Source organism: Parambassis ranga, unplaced genomic scaffold (genome assembly GCF_900634625.1).
Source record: "Parambassis ranga unplaced genomic scaffold, fParRan2.1 scaffold_27_arrow_ctg1, whole genome shotgun sequence".
Classification (NCBI taxonomy): domain Eukaryota; kingdom Metazoa; phylum Chordata; class Actinopteri; family Ambassidae; genus Parambassis; species Parambassis ranga.
This window is the reverse complement of record NW_021144800.1, coordinates 2,345,792-2,363,657: the sequence shown is the minus strand read 5'-3', so window position 1 is coordinate 2,363,657 and position 17,866 is coordinate 2,345,792. Positions and strand designations below refer to the sequence as shown.

General features: G+C 40.2%; 1 protein-coding gene across 2 annotated transcripts; it reads left to right on the top strand.

Moving 5' to 3' along the window:
* The first annotated feature begins 13,963 nt into the window (after window positions 1–13,963).
* On the top strand, window positions 13,964–17,562 carry LOC114430731 (uncharacterized). 2 transcript variants are annotated; one of them, XM_028398696.1, is made up of 9 exons: window positions 13,964–14,054; window positions 14,536–14,725; window positions 14,876–15,034; window positions 15,257–15,344; window positions 15,434–15,589; window positions 15,732–15,938; window positions 16,102–16,273; window positions 16,426–16,505; window positions 16,663–17,562. In XM_028398696.1, exons 2-9 carry the CDS (start codon window positions 14,583–14,585, stop codon window positions 16,957–16,959), a joined length of 1,302 nt encoding a protein of 433 aa, XP_028254497.1. In that variant the 5' UTR covers window positions 13,964–14,054; window positions 14,536–14,582; the 3' UTR covers window positions 16,960–17,562. The 2 variants fall into 2 exon arrangements, with proteins under 2 accessions (XP_028254497.1, XP_028254496.1); XM_028398695.1 differs by having other exon boundaries at window positions 15,729–15,938.
* Window positions 17,563–17,866: the final 304 nt, after the last annotated feature.

Sequence of the window (17,866 nt, the reverse complement as noted above, 5' to 3'; positions counted from 1 at the left end):
TGCATTTTCATTTCATAGTCACACATGTAACCAACTTAACCTCATAACTTCATATAAGCGTACTTACTCTCTGGTTATGAGTCTAGCTTTAAGGTAACACAGATAACATGGAATTAGCGTCTGTTAGCAACATGCTAATACATGTTTCTCTCGCTTTGTGAACACTTGTAAAACATAAACAAATCTAACAACACTGTCTGCAGTCACTTAAGATACTAACAGAACTAACAAAAGTGTTTAATCATATAAGGCCACAGTTACAAGAGTTTCTTTACCTGAAAAGGGAAGAGCTGTCAATAATAACACTGACATGCGATTCTTCCTGTCTGGCAGCTTTATGCAGAATGAAGAATCGCCTGTGAGCTCCCCTTTCCTGCCTCTGCAGGCATGAGCAATCGATCAGGACCAGGCCAAGCGAGCCGCAGGCCACAGATCAACCGTTCAGGCAAATCTTCTCTTACAATTTTCCCCACAAAACCCACAAATTCTATCTGACAGATTCCAAGAATCAGGTAAAATCAATCCATCACACTTTTCTACTCTCTTCTCTAGGAGGGACCACTGTAATGCAAACATGTGATTTGCTGATTCTGGTGTTTTTAGGTTTTGATTTAAATTCCACTAAATAATTTATTTGCATTCAATTATTTTTGATTGTAACCATATATAATTCATACTTCTGTCTGTGTTCTAAGAGTCTTAAAAATATGTGGTTTCCTTTTTATTTACAGTGTGCATGTCATGAGACTTATGAACGTACAGTTTGTGCATATATATAAACAGTTTGATTTCCAGGTTGATGCAGCAACAGCTGCTGCTCTGACACCATTGTTCATGTCTTCCTCTCTCTGCACTGTGTTAACACACCTGAATGCTGCAGAGCATCTTCTTCTTTCCTGATAAATAAATAATGGCCCTGTGGTCTGGTGGTGTCGGTTCACCTTGGACAGCGATGGACAGGAGGACAGGAAGGTCCGGCTGCTCTCAGCTGGGACCTGTGTGTGTCTGTGTGTGTGTGTGCGCCAAGCGGCAACCTTTGGGGCTCAAAGTTGAAGCCCATGCAGAAGTGTCAAAACTTGTAATTCACGCCGCAACCACTGGGGGCTGGCTCCAAAAGCGAGTCATTTCCCATAGACTCCCATGTAAAAATGGCCGACTTCACAGCAGAAAAGAACATGTTTACAGCCTGGTACAAAAACCACTCTGGTCTCAGATGATAGGTTCTCTTCTAGTGTCAATTGTCAATTGTAAACTTAAAATTACGCATAATTATGGGCGTTGCCACTTGAGTGACAGACAGTTGCCGTATCACAGCGTGAGTTTCCTGCTTCCACGATCGCCCGCCCCCCTAAACCCCGCTCGTGCTCACCCTCTTTGTCCATATTTGGAGTTTTGGTGGACATGACGCTGCCAACATGGCGGCGGTCATCAACGTCCTGGAAACAAACAGGTGACGTCACGGAAGCTCTGTCCATAGTTTTTAATGTCAATGGGGTGCACACACACCTGCAGTCTGCCCACAGTTACTGACGTAGCCACTCCGTCACACCCCAGCTGACACATGACCGCACCAGGTGGCTGCTGCTATGACAGATGGTGGTTGTCAGCATTCCTCGTTAGTATAGTGGATAGTATCTCCGCCTGTCACGCGGAAGACCGGGGTTCGATTTCCCGACGGGGAGAAAGACTTTTACCAGCAGATAGGATGATACTGACCCTGTACATTGCTGCTGCAATAGAAAACATTTCCCAGTTTGGGATAAATAAAGTATTTGTTCTGTTCTGTTCTGTTCGTCTTGTGTCTTGTGAGCTTTAGATTATATTATTTCTTGGGCTCTATGCTCTAAGTGTCCAGTGTGACGGTATCATCATGGTCTCAGAGAGAAGAGCTGAGTGTGTCTGTTCTGATCTTTGTTGTGTCTCTTCTCCCCTGTAGTTTCTGCTTGTTGCTCCGTCACACGCCCTCTGCTGGTGAGCCGCGTCATTACACACAACCTCTGCTGCTGTCAGACTGTATAATAACCACTTCTGATAGGAGCAATATTCACACACCACAGTGTACAACACATTATTTATTTAGTTTCTGATGCACTATGCAATAACTGTTATGTAAACTGTTGATGATTCTATTCTATATTTTATTGGTAGTTTATTTTATCATATATATCTTTTCTTAACTTATCCTTTGCTGTCTGTACCTGCTGTTGCAAAAATGCAATTTCCCCATTGTGGGACTAATAAAGGTTTCTTAATCTTAATCTTAAGACTGTCTGGAGGACACACAGAGTGGACATGGGTCACAGAGTGCTGCTGCTGTTTGTGTCTCTGCAGCATGGGCAGCTGCTCCTGCTCCACTCGTCACCGGCTGATTGTTCACACCTGTGATCAGTCATCAGCCAATCCTGCTGCAGCTTCCATCTAGTATATGTGTCCAATGGAAGCCGAGCAACATGTCAGCTACACACATAGAAACACTACACATAGTTTGTCATATAAATAACATGGATTGAATCATGTTGTACAGTCAATGGAAACAAAAAGCACTGAGAGTGGTGCTGGTAGTGCAGCAGTGGATGGAGGCTGAAGTGCTGCCACCTAGTGTCAATATTTGGTATTAACTCTGACTACATATTCCACCTTTAACTCTCTGCCATATATACTGTGCCATGTGTGAAGTGATAATAAAATGTGAATGTGAATTTATTGTAAAGAACTTTACTTATTATCCCTGTTGTAAGTGAGCAGTGTGTGTGTGTGTTTGATGGAGTGTGTAATGTCTGCTCAGTGTTACTGATGCTGCTGTGTGCGATCTGAAAACTGATCAAACTGTGATGTGTCTGATGCTGACAGAAGAATCAGAGGTCAGACAGTCGGATCCTCCTCTGTGACACCTTTAACATCATATCAGAAATCTCTGTCTGCTTCTGGTACATGCAGCTGATCACCAGCAGGGGGCTCACTGCTTTGCTGTCACTCAGGGGGCCTGTTCTGTCTGCCACTGGGATATGATGAGGTGAACTTCAGAGTTTGAATAGATTTCATTTGTCATGTGTTTATTATCATTTTATGAATCAGTTCAAATAAAGGAGACTCACTGAAGTCACAGTTTAGTGTTTTAATACTTATACACACTTATTTTGAAGCTGCTATCAACTTGATGAGTCTTCCTGTTGAAGCACGAGGCAGGTCGTGTGTCAGAACATCCATGAACTGAGTAGATTAAGAGGAAAAGCTGATGTGTCACAGCTGCTGGTTGTGTTCTTTCAGTGTCTCCATCTTGATGAAATGAGGCGTTTTACTTCCTCCAAGTAGAGTGGACCTGGCTCACAGAGTGCTGCTGCTGTCTCTGTCTCTCTGTGAGCACCATGTTAAACAGCAGGCTCTGAATAGTGACGTCATGATGTCACAGTCACATCAGTCTAATCTCCCAATCGGAGAGAGAGCTGTCATCAACAGCAGGAAGTGCAGGAAGCTCATGGTGTGCAGGCCTCTGATGTGTGGAGGCTGTCGGCTTGTAGCAGCCAACAAGAAGGGAGTTTGTAAAAGTTCTCTGTAACTTTAGATGTGAGGATTCAGAAAGAACTTAGATCAGATATGTGCAGCACTTGTGCAACAGATACTCCAACAGTGACAGCTCTTCTGAAGAAAGCCTGAGGAGCTGAGACCTGGATGAGACACTGATACAGCTTTGCTCTGCTGACAGGAAGGATGAAGGCTGACCCCACACACACACACTGACACACACACACACACACACACACACACACACACACTGACACACACACACAAGGGTTTTTATGGTTTAGATGGACAATTTCTCGAAACAGGCCCAAAGGTGGTTTAGATGGGCTACCCTTTTCCATGGTCCTAGAGCTATGGGAGTTGGCTTAGGTTACTCTAAAAAAATTGAAAAAAATTTGGGTCACTTCAGAGTTCAGATACACGCAACAGAACTCTATACACATGACCCTGCTCCAACTGTGGTTTGAGCAGACATTTCACTTTTTGATAAATCTGTGGTTTATGAGAACAAGAAAATGCATTATCTGGACTATGACGTCACTTTTAAATTAACATGGATTAACATAAATACACACCTGACAACACAGGATTAAATGGACAGGTTGTTTAACGAGTTTGGTTGCCTAGCAACCAAACTTATTGGTATTCTACGTGCTATTGCACAAATCCAAAACTAAAAATAATAAACATATAAACAAAAAGAGGTGCATAAAAATGAATGCACTTACATTTTCCTTCTTGCTAATATTTTAACAGGAACATTCTACAAAATAAATATGGGAGGTTTCAATATAAAGATAACTTAACACAACCGTGTACTCTTCTTTGCACAGAATTTAAATTCAATTTGATTATAAGTGCATTTACATTAATCAAATGTAAAAAAAGCATGTCACACATGCATACAAAACAAACTTTTTAACTCTAATAACTTTATATTAAATCTGTTACTACAACGTAGTTACTCTCCCATATTAGTAACTGATTGCTTTTAGAAACTTAGTTTCTATGTGCAAATCTGTGGATTTACATACATTACATTTCCTTCTGTGACTGTCTTTTTGCAGCTACTCCTCGGTTTCTAACAAAGTCCCTGATATTTTGCACTGTTCTCTGTGCTAAAACAGACCCTTCAGCCATCTTGCAGTGAGTGCATTCAGTTTTGGTTGCCAGTTGTCCTTTAGATATGTGATCTTTAAAATGTCGCATTACTGCGTTGACCTCAGCCTTGGACCATGGTTTCTTTGGTGCTCTTCTTACTTCATTATCTGGACAAGCATCTTGTAGAAAAACAGAAGACACAGACACAAACAAGTGTGTTAATACATTTACCTATTGCCACAGATTCCTGTTTACTTATTCCTAGGATTAAATCATTTTTTTACCAATTCATCATAATTTCACCACTGAGACGAAGTTTCACATAAGCTGCAGCTGAAAAATAATGAAAATACTCTTTATGTAGTAGAGTGCAATGTTTAAAATTAAATATTAAAATGATTTTGCCAGAGGTATCAAGTTACAATTAAAGTAGAAGAGTATAAGTAGTAGAAGTGTCACTAAAAATCAGTCTGATGGCCACTTTCAGGAAAGACCTCCTGTGGCGTTCTGTGCTGCTCTTGGGTAGTCCCAGTGCTGTTCATGCAGCGTGGCATGAAGGGGGTGATGCGTGTTGTTCTCCTCTGTCACATCCACCACAGACTCCAGCTGAAACTCCCAGGAGGAAAATCTGCTTGTGGGTTAAACCACCTGATTTCAAACATACCCGGAACCCATCAGAAGGTGCTAACTACTAGCACTGCTAGGTGCAATCAACAGTGCAGCTACTATTGCATCATAATAGTAGGGGTAACACTGACGTGTCAGCCCTCCTTGTGTGAAGACAATACTACGTTAAGACGTGCATGTCTACTTGGGGCCTCTGTAGCCCAGTCTTGCCGCACCTAACTCAACATGCAACCCAGCTCCTGATCCAGACCTCGCCTCTCTTGCCTACTGCAATGCCCTCCTAATAGGTGTTCCAGCCTGTGCTTCTGCTCCAGTATGCAGCTGCACGTCTGATTTTCAACCAGCCAAAAAGAGCATCACACTTCTGTTCAATGAGCTACACTGCTTACATCAAATTCAAAGCACCAGTGTTGCACTCTTAGTAAGGTTTTTGATTGTGTTTGTTTTCATTTGAATGTTAATCCTCTTCTTTTAAGTTGCTTTAGACAAAGGCATCTGCTAAATGCATACATGTAATGTAAATGTAATGATCTAAACTTCTAAAATACACAACACTATATAGTTATCCATTTTATTCTTTTGAATTTGATTTGTGTCTTTATATCAACTTTTTGAAATGTGTTTTCCATCGTCTCCATGAATTTGTTTACGCCTTATGTAACATTGCTCTGCAACTAAACTTGCCTTACCTTCAGATACAGAGACAGTGTCATTTACCGTGGATGTCACTGTTGACACAGTTTCTGCTGAACACATATGGAAAAAAGTTTTTGTCGTGGTAAAATACATTTCATCATCAGAAACACAAGTATAGTGTAAGGCAACTTACCAAAACCTCCCGTGTCATGGAGCGGCTCTGTGACTGTAGACTCTGAAGCAGCATCAACAGGTTCACGAGTTTCACACTCCCACTATCATCGGACTCATTCTCGCCGTCCTTGGCTTCATCATCACTAAACACAATTTCCTCTGGGACATGGTGTGAATAAAGGTCAAATGAAGACAGTGTACACATGCACTGTGTTCAGACTAAATAATCACTCAAGATATACATACCCTCAAGTTCAATCTCATCCAATGATTTTCCCTGCATTCTGGAAAGATGTCCTTTCTCCATTGAGAGAAGTAGTTTGAGGGTGGCCTCAAACTACTTCTCTCACAGCCTCCTCCAGGTTTTGTATTGAGAATTCCGAGCGCAGACACACCAACAAGCGACCAACTTCCCTGAGCTTCTGTCTCATGTATTCACTCTTTGTAGCATCTTGCCCATGTCTGTTGTAGAGGGACTGGGCAAACTGAACAATACACAGGTCATTTCGCACAACCGAAGCAACCTCATCCTGTTTCATGGCTGTCAGGAGCTTCCACACACCACCTGGAATCCGGTGACTGGATGCAGTCTGTAGAGCAGCAGCCAAACCCAGCACTCTGGTTCTTCCAGGTTCCTTTTCAGTATCTTTATTTTCTGGCTTGCAGGGGCATTTGCGGACATGTCGCCAAAACTCTTTCCGAATGTACATCCCTTGACAATGCATACAGGAAATAAATTTTCCTGCCAATGATTTAGTTTTAGGTTTTCTCTTAACTTTCAATGGTCCATCTTGTAAAACTGCAACGTTATGTCTAAAATTTCCCTTATTTCTCATTTTCTCTAATAGTGTTTTCCGCTCTTGTGAGTGCTCAGGTAGGGAAAAAACATACAAACATACAACTTCAGCGTGCGTTTTATGTGTTCTCAGGTGGCGAGAAATTTTGCTTTGTGGCTTACCACAAATGTAACAGTAATTTTTTATGGTCATAGTCAATTGACTTGAGTTGTGATTGAGAAGCTGTGCTTCATCCTTTGGCTTTTTCTTTGATGCCTTTTTGGTGGATGTACCTAAATGTGATTTTTTAGCAGCACTGGGAATCACATGGTCTTTAAGAGGTGGTGGAGCCTTGGATTGGCTAGGCCAAACTTGGATGTCTGCATCTGATCCATGAGATGTTCCTTCAGCCATAAGAGTTTTTTCTGTAACCTCTCTACCGCTAGACATCGAGGGTATGCTTGTATCTGAATCATTATCATTTTGTGACTCCGAGTCTGGTATGTACTCCTCATCAGACAGGCTGTGATCAAAATCTGATAGGTTACCCACTTCTGAATTGTCCTCATCTGACACCAGATTGTCCACAGAACATATAGAAGACTGTGGCTCCTGAAAGAATGAGAAACAAATTAAATAATTGGAAACAGCAAGAGATGTTAGATATTCAAGAAACCTTATATAGGGACTCACCTGTGAATGGTGCTGGAGGTCATCTGTAATTCACTCAAGGCATTTTTTATGCCAGACGCCCAAACAAACTGTAACACATTTTAAAAGTTTTAATTTTATGGGTAAATTAAAAATGTCTTGTGTCATAGCAATGATTTACACAGAAACAATAGAAATGTTGTTTTAATTTTAATAGAGCGAATAAAAAGAATTAAAAGACAAGAATCGGGACAACCTTTAGCATAGTACCCACTTGTGTTGCCAGCTGTTTATATTTTTTAATTAAATTTTAATTTAATTAAATTATTTTAATGGCTGTATGTGGAGTTATTTTTAGTAAATCTATACTGTTATACGAGCTGTACAATGACTCCTTTAGGTTGTATCAAAGTTTTGTTTCTATAGTATTATCCCATGAAAAGATACAACAGATACAACAAAAATATGAGGGGTGGGCTCACCTTTGTGAGATACTGTAAATGAGAATGCATACACCAAAGGATCAGTTTATTACATGCAACTAGATAAAAATACATGTAGTGTACCATAAAAATGCCACAATAAATCCTCCATCCTGAAGGTTCAGTGTTTCAATAGTTTTAAATGTGGAGGCTTTATTTCTTGGTGGTGTTGAACTACATACAACACCACATTTAGACTTTATTTAATATAATTAAATTGACAAAAATGATTATTGCATGTGTCAGTAGGCTATGACAGAACACGACACAACAAACAACATATCTGACAATTGGCATCCAGTTGCATCAGTTTGTATGCACAAATGTTAGAAGGATTTATTTTTGGACTGTTGTATTAGACACCTTCCCTTTCAGGTGCACCTATGTTTTAGGTAGATGTAAGGAGTGCACGTCCACCTACGGCCCTGTACTACACCACTGTACTAAATACTGCAGCTTACCTTTGCACTTATATCCAAGCCACTTCAAGGAGGATACAGGTCCCACACACTGGATGCACTTGTCCAAGGATGATACTGTTGTGCACACAAGCTGATGCTTCTGACACTGTTGGTGAAAATGTATGGTAATATTTAATAATGTGAAAAGTCACATACTGATAGCTAGAAAACCATATAAACGTAACCTAATATTAACATGGCATACAATATACTGTACCTTTTTATTGCAGACAACTGGATCCATTTCATTAGAACCGATGAACTGTTTCGTGCCATTTTCAGTGGTTCCCTAAAACAGTAAAAAAGAGCCAACGGTTAAAAACTACATCTGCATTGATATCCGTTTTCTCATGTTAGGTTTTGTTAATACCAAAATTGAGGAAGAAACGTAGTGTAAAGAAATACTTGCTTTACAACCTTTATAGTTTTTTTAGACATACAGTTTTTTTAGACACATTATACTAAACCAGATAAAATTCAGCTTGTCCAAGAACTTCTAAAAACAAACTGATGACACTATCAACCGCACCTTGAGGATTGGTGGTTTACTGCTTAATCCACACACACATTCAGATCCTATGCCAACTTTCACTTTCAGGAGAGAGTACTTACAAAACACATTTCACATTCAGGTGACTACATACACACATACCTACATTACGTGTTGGTGGACTTACGCATTGCCACACGCAAAGAATGAAGTGCTAAATTTTATGTACCGTTTCATTCTGGCTGTGTGGACCAAGCAGTGGACTTGTCAAGTTCCTGCCTTCATCCATCTCAGCCTGGTTGCCTTCATCCATGTCAGCCTGGTTGCCTTCATCCATGTCAGCCTGGTTGCCTTCATCCATGTCAGCCTGGTTGCCTTCATCCATGTCAGCCTGGTTGCCTTCATCCATGTCAGCCTGGTTGCCTTCATCCATGTCAGCCTGGTTGCCTTCATCCATGTCAGCCTGGTTGCCCTCATCCATCTCAGCCTGGTTGCCCTCGACCATCTCCTGTAACAAATACATCATGGAGGAAATTAGTAATGGATATACATCAACAAAGAATGTACAAATTGAGATTTTAGAGGTTAAACCTGCATGCTTTTACTAAGACATACGTGGGGGGGCTTACAAAACACTGTCCATATAAACCATATTAAGTTCAGGTGACTGTACACAAACTCACACATTCAGATCATATACTAAACTACATTTTAAAGTCCTTACAAATCACTGTCCATATAAACCATGTCACATTCAGGTGACTACATACACACATACCTACATTACTTGTTGGTGGACTTACGCATTGCCACACGCAAAGAATGAAGTGCTAAATTTTATGTACTGTTTCATTCTGGCTGTGTGGACCAAGCAGTGGACTTGTCAAGTTCCTGCCTTCATCCATGTCAGCCTGGTTGCCCTCGGCCATCTCAGCCTGGTTGCCCTCGGCCGTCTCAGCCTGGTCGCCCTCGGCCATCTCAGCCTGGTCGCCCTCGGCCATCTCCTGTAACAAATACATCATGGAGGAAATTAGTAATGGATATACATCCACAAAGAATGTACTTTGCCACACGCAAAGTAATGAAGGCCTACATTTCATTTACCGTTTCATTCTGGCTGAGTGGACCAAGTTCCGGACTTGTCAAACTCTGGTTGTTTTCATTCACAGACTGTAGCAGATTCAGCATGGACAAACAATACAAATTAACATACTCACATACTGGAAATGTACCATCCCATAGGATATTTGAGGTTGAATAAAAAAACCTACTCCTCGGTGAAAACTTTTCTTTAAGCCTCACTGACTGATTTCATAAGGTATAGAATGTCTTATGACACCTTTGATGATTCAAATTCCAAGTTGTGGAAGGAGAATTTCCCAACTTAAAACTGTGCATGTTTGTGGTAGCATCAGTAACAAAGAGCTTGCTGTGAGGGTTACAGTGCTAACCACTGCTGCCCCCTCACTAGATGTAATTAAACACTTCAGTTTTGCAATATACCTGTGGTAGCACAGTACTTTTCTTACCTTATCAAAGCTTCTGAGAGGACCAGCTGATGTAGCTCTGGCCTTTTTTTGCCACCGTCCTGTTGGCATCTTGGAAGCACGTGTAGAAGGCTCTGATGAGGATGATGACACAGCGTGCTGCTCCTCCATCGAACTTTCTGCAGATTCCTGAAGAGTTTAACAACAATCATCAGACGAATGACAACATAGTCAGTCTCTTTCACACTGTATGTAGTATGTATTTTAATACATTAATGTCTAACACATGAATGTTGTAAACAAGCACATTCAAACTAAAGCTACAAGGACAATATACATTGCTCCATAGTTAGACCATAACCACTATCAGAACTATCAGTTTCACAAAACGTTTTTACCACTTTGGATCTCCATGGCCAGTCTGAGTTGCCATAATTATAGGTGAGCTCTTCTCCTGGACTTATGTCTCGGGTTGCAAACAAACACAAGCGTGGCTTCCCTTGCAGGGTCAAGCACTTCATCTTGGCGTTTGGGTTTATGTGGTTGTCATTTATTAGTCTTCCAAATGACCCATCCTCTTTTTCTGTGTTCACTAAACCAAAAGCTGTGTCATTTAGTTTTGATTAGACAAAGCGAAATATAATACACACCACCAGAGTTTTCCATCAAAATGGAACTCAAACATGAACACCAGCTTGTCATGGTAAAGTCTCTGTCTTCTTTCACATTCTTGCTTGCTTATGAGTTCACCTCGATATTCCAACAGAAAGTCTCCTTTTTCAAATGGAGCCGTGGTGAAGATGCCACGACCTAATTAATACACATAACAAATAGATGACAAAAAGTAAGCTGATGTATTTAATCATAATTAAATCAAGGGATTCAACTTACCTTTGAAGGCATTGATGAATTTGATGTCAAATCCTACTTTGTCCCTTTCAGCACTAGCATTAAACTGTGCATCCTGCTTTGGATCGAGCCGTCTTCGTCTTCACATTCTGTCTGATATGTGTCAAAAACCTGCAAAACAAAAAATAAATCAGGATTGTGTTCATTGCATGACAAGCATGAGCAACACACAGTAATCTATAAGTAATCTAGTAAAAAGACAAACAGAAGCAGGATGCTGTGCTCATAACTGCATCTTAAATGTTAAATGCTACTAAATGTATGAACCATCTCAGCCAGAAATAGGGTGGGGCGGCATTAAGGTATACGGCGGGGCACACAGGTAGCGACGGTATCATTTTAATACCGGCAATAAAAAAGTGTAAAAAGAGGGTTTTTATTACCATGCGTAACTTCTAACATAAAGACTGCACAATGCTGCGCTCTTAACATGGTAAAATTACAAAAACAAACAGAAACACATCGGGACGGGCTCAGCAGTTTAATACCGCGGTCCGTTCGCTATATGCGTTTTTAAATGGCCTCAATAAAAACTATATTAAGTGAAAAAGATCACTTGTCATGTTTCAGGCAGTTTAAAATGCACTTTACCTGCCGTGAAGTGTCGGCTGCAGCAGCTGAATTAAAATGAGACGTGCGCGGTGTCTCTGCAACTTGCAATGCGTATATGCGACTTAATGTTACGATATATTTGATGATATTTTAATCTTAAATTAAACTACACTGCAAAGAAAACCTGGATTGTCAAGCAGCTGCTTTACCTGTCCGCCTCTCTGCCGAGCATGACGCAATGGCTGCGTTTAAATGTCCTCCCTGAGAACTAAGCACCGAGCCCGCGCGGACTAACGCCGTTTATGCAGCCGCTCCTAACGTAGCCGAGCTCCGGTACGCAACCAAAACACACAGCGGTGGCCTCACTCCATCCATTAGGCCACGTGGTCTAGTGTGTTTGTCACATAAACTTTTGTCAGAATGTTATTGGCATAGTGTTTATGATAAGAGTTTTTGTTGGTGCAGTAGCCAGCGCAAACACATAGACATATTCTGACTAACATGGGCACTGTAGATGTCTTTGTAAACAATAAATGGACAATATTTAACTTGTTTCTGAGCCTCTCTATCTTCAGTTAGCATAGCTTTCAATGGACTTTGATTACTGTAGTGGTGCAGTATAATATAGTATTACTATGTCATAGCACTGTGTTGGTTTTCAAAATCCTTTGATAATATAATCGTTATAATAATAATAATAATGATAATTTTGTGTGGTTAAAAATGATGATCTCTTAATTTAACTAGAATGGCAGTTCCTGAAGAAACTGTGATTGCAGAGCTGTTAGTGTCAGGGGGGTTGTGAGACACACTGTCAGAAAAACGGGTACAACTGAGGTCCATTTTTGTTCCCTAAGGTACAACTGCCGATGATTTACCCTCACAGGTTCCAAGCTGATCCCCATGGTACTTAAATGTACCCTTTTTGTGTCAAAATGGTACATTTAAGATCCAAAATGATCAATGGTCGACATCTGTACCATTTTTTCCACAATCAGGGGTACAATTACAAGGTGAAGCTGTCAGTGACAGTTGGGGGACTGTATGGTTTGTGCACCAGAACTGGGAAATTTAGTTTGTTCACACTTTTATTTTTAATCCCAATTTCCAAAATGTAGGTGATGTGGTTGGACTAAACTTAATATTCCAAGTCACACAAAAATAAAATAAAATAAAGAAAATCAGTGGTATCACACATTACTAATATTTAAGATGAACCCAGCTACAGAACCTATTAAAATTTACAGTAAAAAGCCCAAAATGCTAAATATTAAAGGGTTGAATCACAATGATGTGACCAATGACCATGTGACCAATAACGGCTCACACAAGCGCGTTCCTTATGCAGCAGAGGTCTTAATCGCCCTCACCAGTTCGCCTCAAATTCGAGTTGGAGCTCTCTACAGAGGAGCTCCTTCAAAAGCCTCAGGAACGTGGATTAAATGTGACAGAAGAAGAGGCCCAGAGATTCAGAGGTAAGTTAATTTCATCATTTGATTGGGCTGGAAAGTTGTTTTTTTTTTTTTTTTTTTAATAAACCAGTTACGGAATTGCTTTATCAATTAGCATTAGCACTGACCTTGTCTAAAAAATTGAATTGGCCTACTAAAGTCAGAAATCAAATTTATAAAGTAACAGGGTAACATGACCAAAGATATGATTTTGAGACAATGTTTTGTGACATGTAAAGTAACGTTTTATTGGCTTTTTTGGTTGCTGGATAAAAAAACGATTTTGCTAATGCTAATTGTTAGGTAGCTAATGTTAGCTAAAAATCGCTGACATCATTGCCTGGCTAGTTGACATACGTAGGGACGATCCATAAATGGAGGTTCTTGAGCAGAGCTCTTTAGTGCGCCCGTTTTGGTCGCATATGCCAGTGAATATATTTTTTTCACGATTGTCAGATTAAAACAGAATCTGTTTTAACGCGGAATACTGCGGAATTTGGCATAATTTGCAATGCTGTTTTCGTGTGGAAGATGTTTCGTGTGGAAGGAACCCTTGTTTGGGGAAAAGTGCACAATGGGAAGCAAATCCGGGTGACACTGCAAGCCCCTTCCACAGACTGAGCCCCTCCCGCTTCAAAACAATGTAAGCACAGTGAAGTGTCTGTCGGCTCTGCCTTCGTCGAGGAAAAAAGCAAAATTTCGCGCTAACCCCTCCGTACACCGCCTAGTACAATGGTAATAGCTCTGATAGGTGGAACGCTTGAAGAGAGAGTAGCTCACACTGTTCTCGTCGCTTGCATCGTTGCGTGTCTGTGTATGTATGTTGGAGGGTAAATTATTGGAGGAGTGAGAGCCCCTACGGTTAATACAAGATCTTTAAACAACGCGCACGTTTTTGGGCCATGACAGCAAAGCTGCTGCGCGCTGTGTGGATCTCAACCACGACCACGGCGCGCTGCCTCCTTACTTTACCTTACATGAATGACTGTCTCTACTCTACTGATAGACTTAATAAAAAGAACAGCAGGTAAAGGTTACATTTAGTAAGGGAGACACAGCTGATAAAGCTGAGGGGACGGAGGCAGAGAGAGAGGGTGAGGAAGATGAGAGAGAAAGAGAAGCCATTGTACACTGTATTGTATGAAACACCTAAAATGTTTACATTTTTATGCTTTGAAAAATAACTGTCTCTCCCTCCCTCCTCTGTTGTTTTCAGACAATGAAGTGGATGGAGAAACAATAGAGTGTGGCTTGACAGACAACATGATAGCATTCCTTTTTTCTGGATCATTTAAAAAACAGGCCAAATTCAACAAATTTGTTAAGGAGCTGAAGGATGACGTTGTCACACTAACTTTACAACCAGTACCTGAAGAGTTTTATGTACAACCTTTGGCTGAAGAGAGGTAAGTTTTGTATAAATAAGTAATATTTGACTGACACTTGATTGGCTCCATCTCAAATTTATACAAGATTGTTGGTAGATTAAATATACCATATTCCACTACTAATGTGTTGGTAACATAAGTTCCTCTCCCTTTCCCATCCTATGTCAGAAATCAGGCAAATAGGAGACTTCCTGCTGTTTTCGTGATTCCTCCGTTTCCTAGAGACATTCAGACCAGGCTTGATAACAAGGAAGCATGTCAGAAGTCATCCAGAGATCGACATAAGATAATTCGCGTTCTCCATGAAGCAATGTTAGAATACACAATGTGAGTCATAAATGTCCACAATTTAGAAGTAGCCCATATATTTGTTATAGTGTCACTGTCAGTGCTTTAAGTATATACTTCAAACTGTTGAGTTGTAGAGGCAGATTTGCTCCTAACAGGAAGATCAAGGCACATCCATGATGAAAATTAACACTTGTGACTTTTAAACAGTGGTTATATGGCAAAGTATTCATAACACTATTTTTTTTTTTTTAATCACAGGTATCCTACTAATGCAGAATATGTGCAAGTAGTTAAAGCACTTATTATGAAGTACCCTTTTCTCATAGATATGGAGGGAAATGGCTATGTAAGTTACAATGTTTTAATTCAGTAATGCTTGCATGTTAATCTAATTACATTTAATTGAGTTATCATTCTTTTACTTTTTCATATTAGGATACCTGGCATCAATCCCTCAAACGCAAATTCAAAGCGGAGCGTGCACCTTTGATTCACAACGATGAGGTGAAAAGAAGTAAGGAAAAATTTGGGAACAGAGGGTCAAGAAGGTCCACGGAAACTGCAGGAACCTGTCCCAGACCTGTGTCAGAGGTGGGTGGATTCATGTAGCTAAGTTATTGTGCACAAATGGAAATTCGTTTGTATTATTTGTCAACAACAGGTTTCTTATGCTGACTTACATTGTGGGGTCCATTGGTGTTTTTGTTTGTTGTGTTTTTTTTTATTCCAGCAGGTGCCTGCTGTAATTGGTGAGGATGCAACCTCTATTGAGAGGCATGTGCATGATCTACATATGCAGTATGAAAAGATACAACCAGACAACTCTGTGGTCAAAGACCGGATGCAGCGCACTTTTGTATGGCGTCGAAAAGAGATCACGGATGGCATGAAAGTTGAGGATGTACTGAGGAAATACCCTTTTTTGGGAACACCTTCAGGCGTAAGTGATACAAAATCATATCACTTGGAATGCTAAAAACTAATGTAACTATGAAATACAGTTAAAATGCCATAGTTTTTAGTTTTTACTGGCCTTGTGCATGAATGTTTAGATTACTTGGTTAAATGAGCAATGAATTTCCCCTTACTATTAACTCTTTCAGCTGTGGGAAGAGGTTGACAGAATCCATCCATCTGCTGTGAACCTGTGCCATCGCTTGAAAGAGGGCTTTACCTGCATAGTACCAAAAGTGATCAAGCTGGTGGAAGGAAAATCCACATTGGCCAAAATTTACTCTGAACTTAGGGAGGAACTGCTGGCAGAACAACTACCAGGTATTCTCCTGTTATTTTCTTTTTGTTATGTTTTGTTATGTTCTTTTTGTGCCTACGAGTAATTAGTGTTTTTTTTAAACTCACTTACTTAAAAAAATATTAATGTTAATTTACTAAGATCTACTAAGCTGACATTTCATTGTCTCTTACAGAAGTTGACTTTCGTGCAGCGCTAGTCTTGCTTCCCCTCATCTTTAAAGAAAAGGTGGACCACTTCATTTCAGTAGGACAGGTAATATAGCCCTTCTGTTTCAAAGCACATTTACAAAGTGCTTTTCTAATCGCTATGCTTTCATATTTTTGGATAAATTATGAAGGTTTAAAACTTGATCATGAAGCTGTATCTGTTTAATTAATCTGTTTCACCACTGTTTTGACATTTTTTGCAGCGTGTTAGTTGGAGTCCCTATCCAACTGTACAACTGGGAGACAGTGACTGGAAAATGGCCTTTGCCAGGAAGGTTCCCATTTCAGTCAGGGTGGATGGTGTGGATCTGTGCCAAGGAACAGGAGTTGAAGAGGGGGTAATTGCAGCCTTCTGTGCCTACTTTGTTTTCAACCTGGCTTACCCACCCTACTTGAAGAAGACGCTGACCTTTCTCCAACGCACTATACTGAACATTACTGAGGTGGGTGACAAGGCCCTTCCAGTCACCATTACCAGAACAATCAATCTACTCTTCTAAATATGCCTCGACCATATAGATGTCCCAAGTGTAGAAGAACCACCTTCACCTTAATGAAACTGATTCAACATGTTAGTCTTATCCATGCACATGAATCCAACTTTAATATCAATTGTGGACTAAATGGCTGTAAGACATCTTTTACATTGTATGAGTCTTACAGGCGTCATGTGTACCGAAAGCACACGGAACATTTTCTCAAATGTGTTGTTTTCTCATTTTCTCAAACCAACGTTCTTGATGAATTTGAGATCGTGATAGGGACAAGTACACATACCCTACTTTCATCGCTCCCACTTGGGCTACAAAGATGTCTTGTTGATATACAAGGAAGTGAGAATGCATTTAAAAACATGCAGCGTGTTTCAGGGGTCTTTGTTGACAGTGTAAAATATGCATGTAAAGATGTTTTCATTGTTGATTACTTGCATGCAGAGGATATTCCTCTTTTTTTCATGATCAAATATATTTTAAATGTTAACACACTGTGGTTTCTGTGTGGAAAGCTTCTTATCCCAACTGTTTATGATTCACACCTGCATGCATACAGAGTCAGTGTTGATCTGGAATGGAGTGTAATCAAACCAGGACAAGAAATGGACTTTCAGTCCCTTGATATGTACCATATTGAAGACAAGTTATATGTCACCCCGAGACATGTTTGAAGAAGAGATTTATAAATGTGAAAATCTGATTGTTTAATATGTTTTAATAACTTTTTCAAATCAATAAACTGAATAAAATATGTTTGGACCATTTTGTGTTGTTTTAGTACAAATTTGCCATCATATGGTACAAATTGTTTGTCACTGGGGCAGTACCCATTAGAGACAAAATTTGTACCCTTTTCAGGGGTACATATTAGTCCCTAGTCCATTTAAGTCCATTTTTGTACCCCAGGGTGCAT

Coding starts and splice junctions, on each gene's coding strand:
- LOC114430731 (XM_028398695.1), top strand. CDS start 14,583: ATGATAGCATTCCTTTTTTCTGGATCATTTAAAAAACAGGCCAAATTC. Junction 15,345..15,433: donor ATATGGAGGGAAATGGCTAT/GTAAGTTACAAT, acceptor TTTTCATATTAG/GATACCTGGCATCAATCCCT. Junction 15,590..15,728: donor GTCCCAGACCTGTGTCAGAG/GTGGGTGGATTC, acceptor TTTTTATTCCAG/CAGGTGCCTGCTGTAATTGG.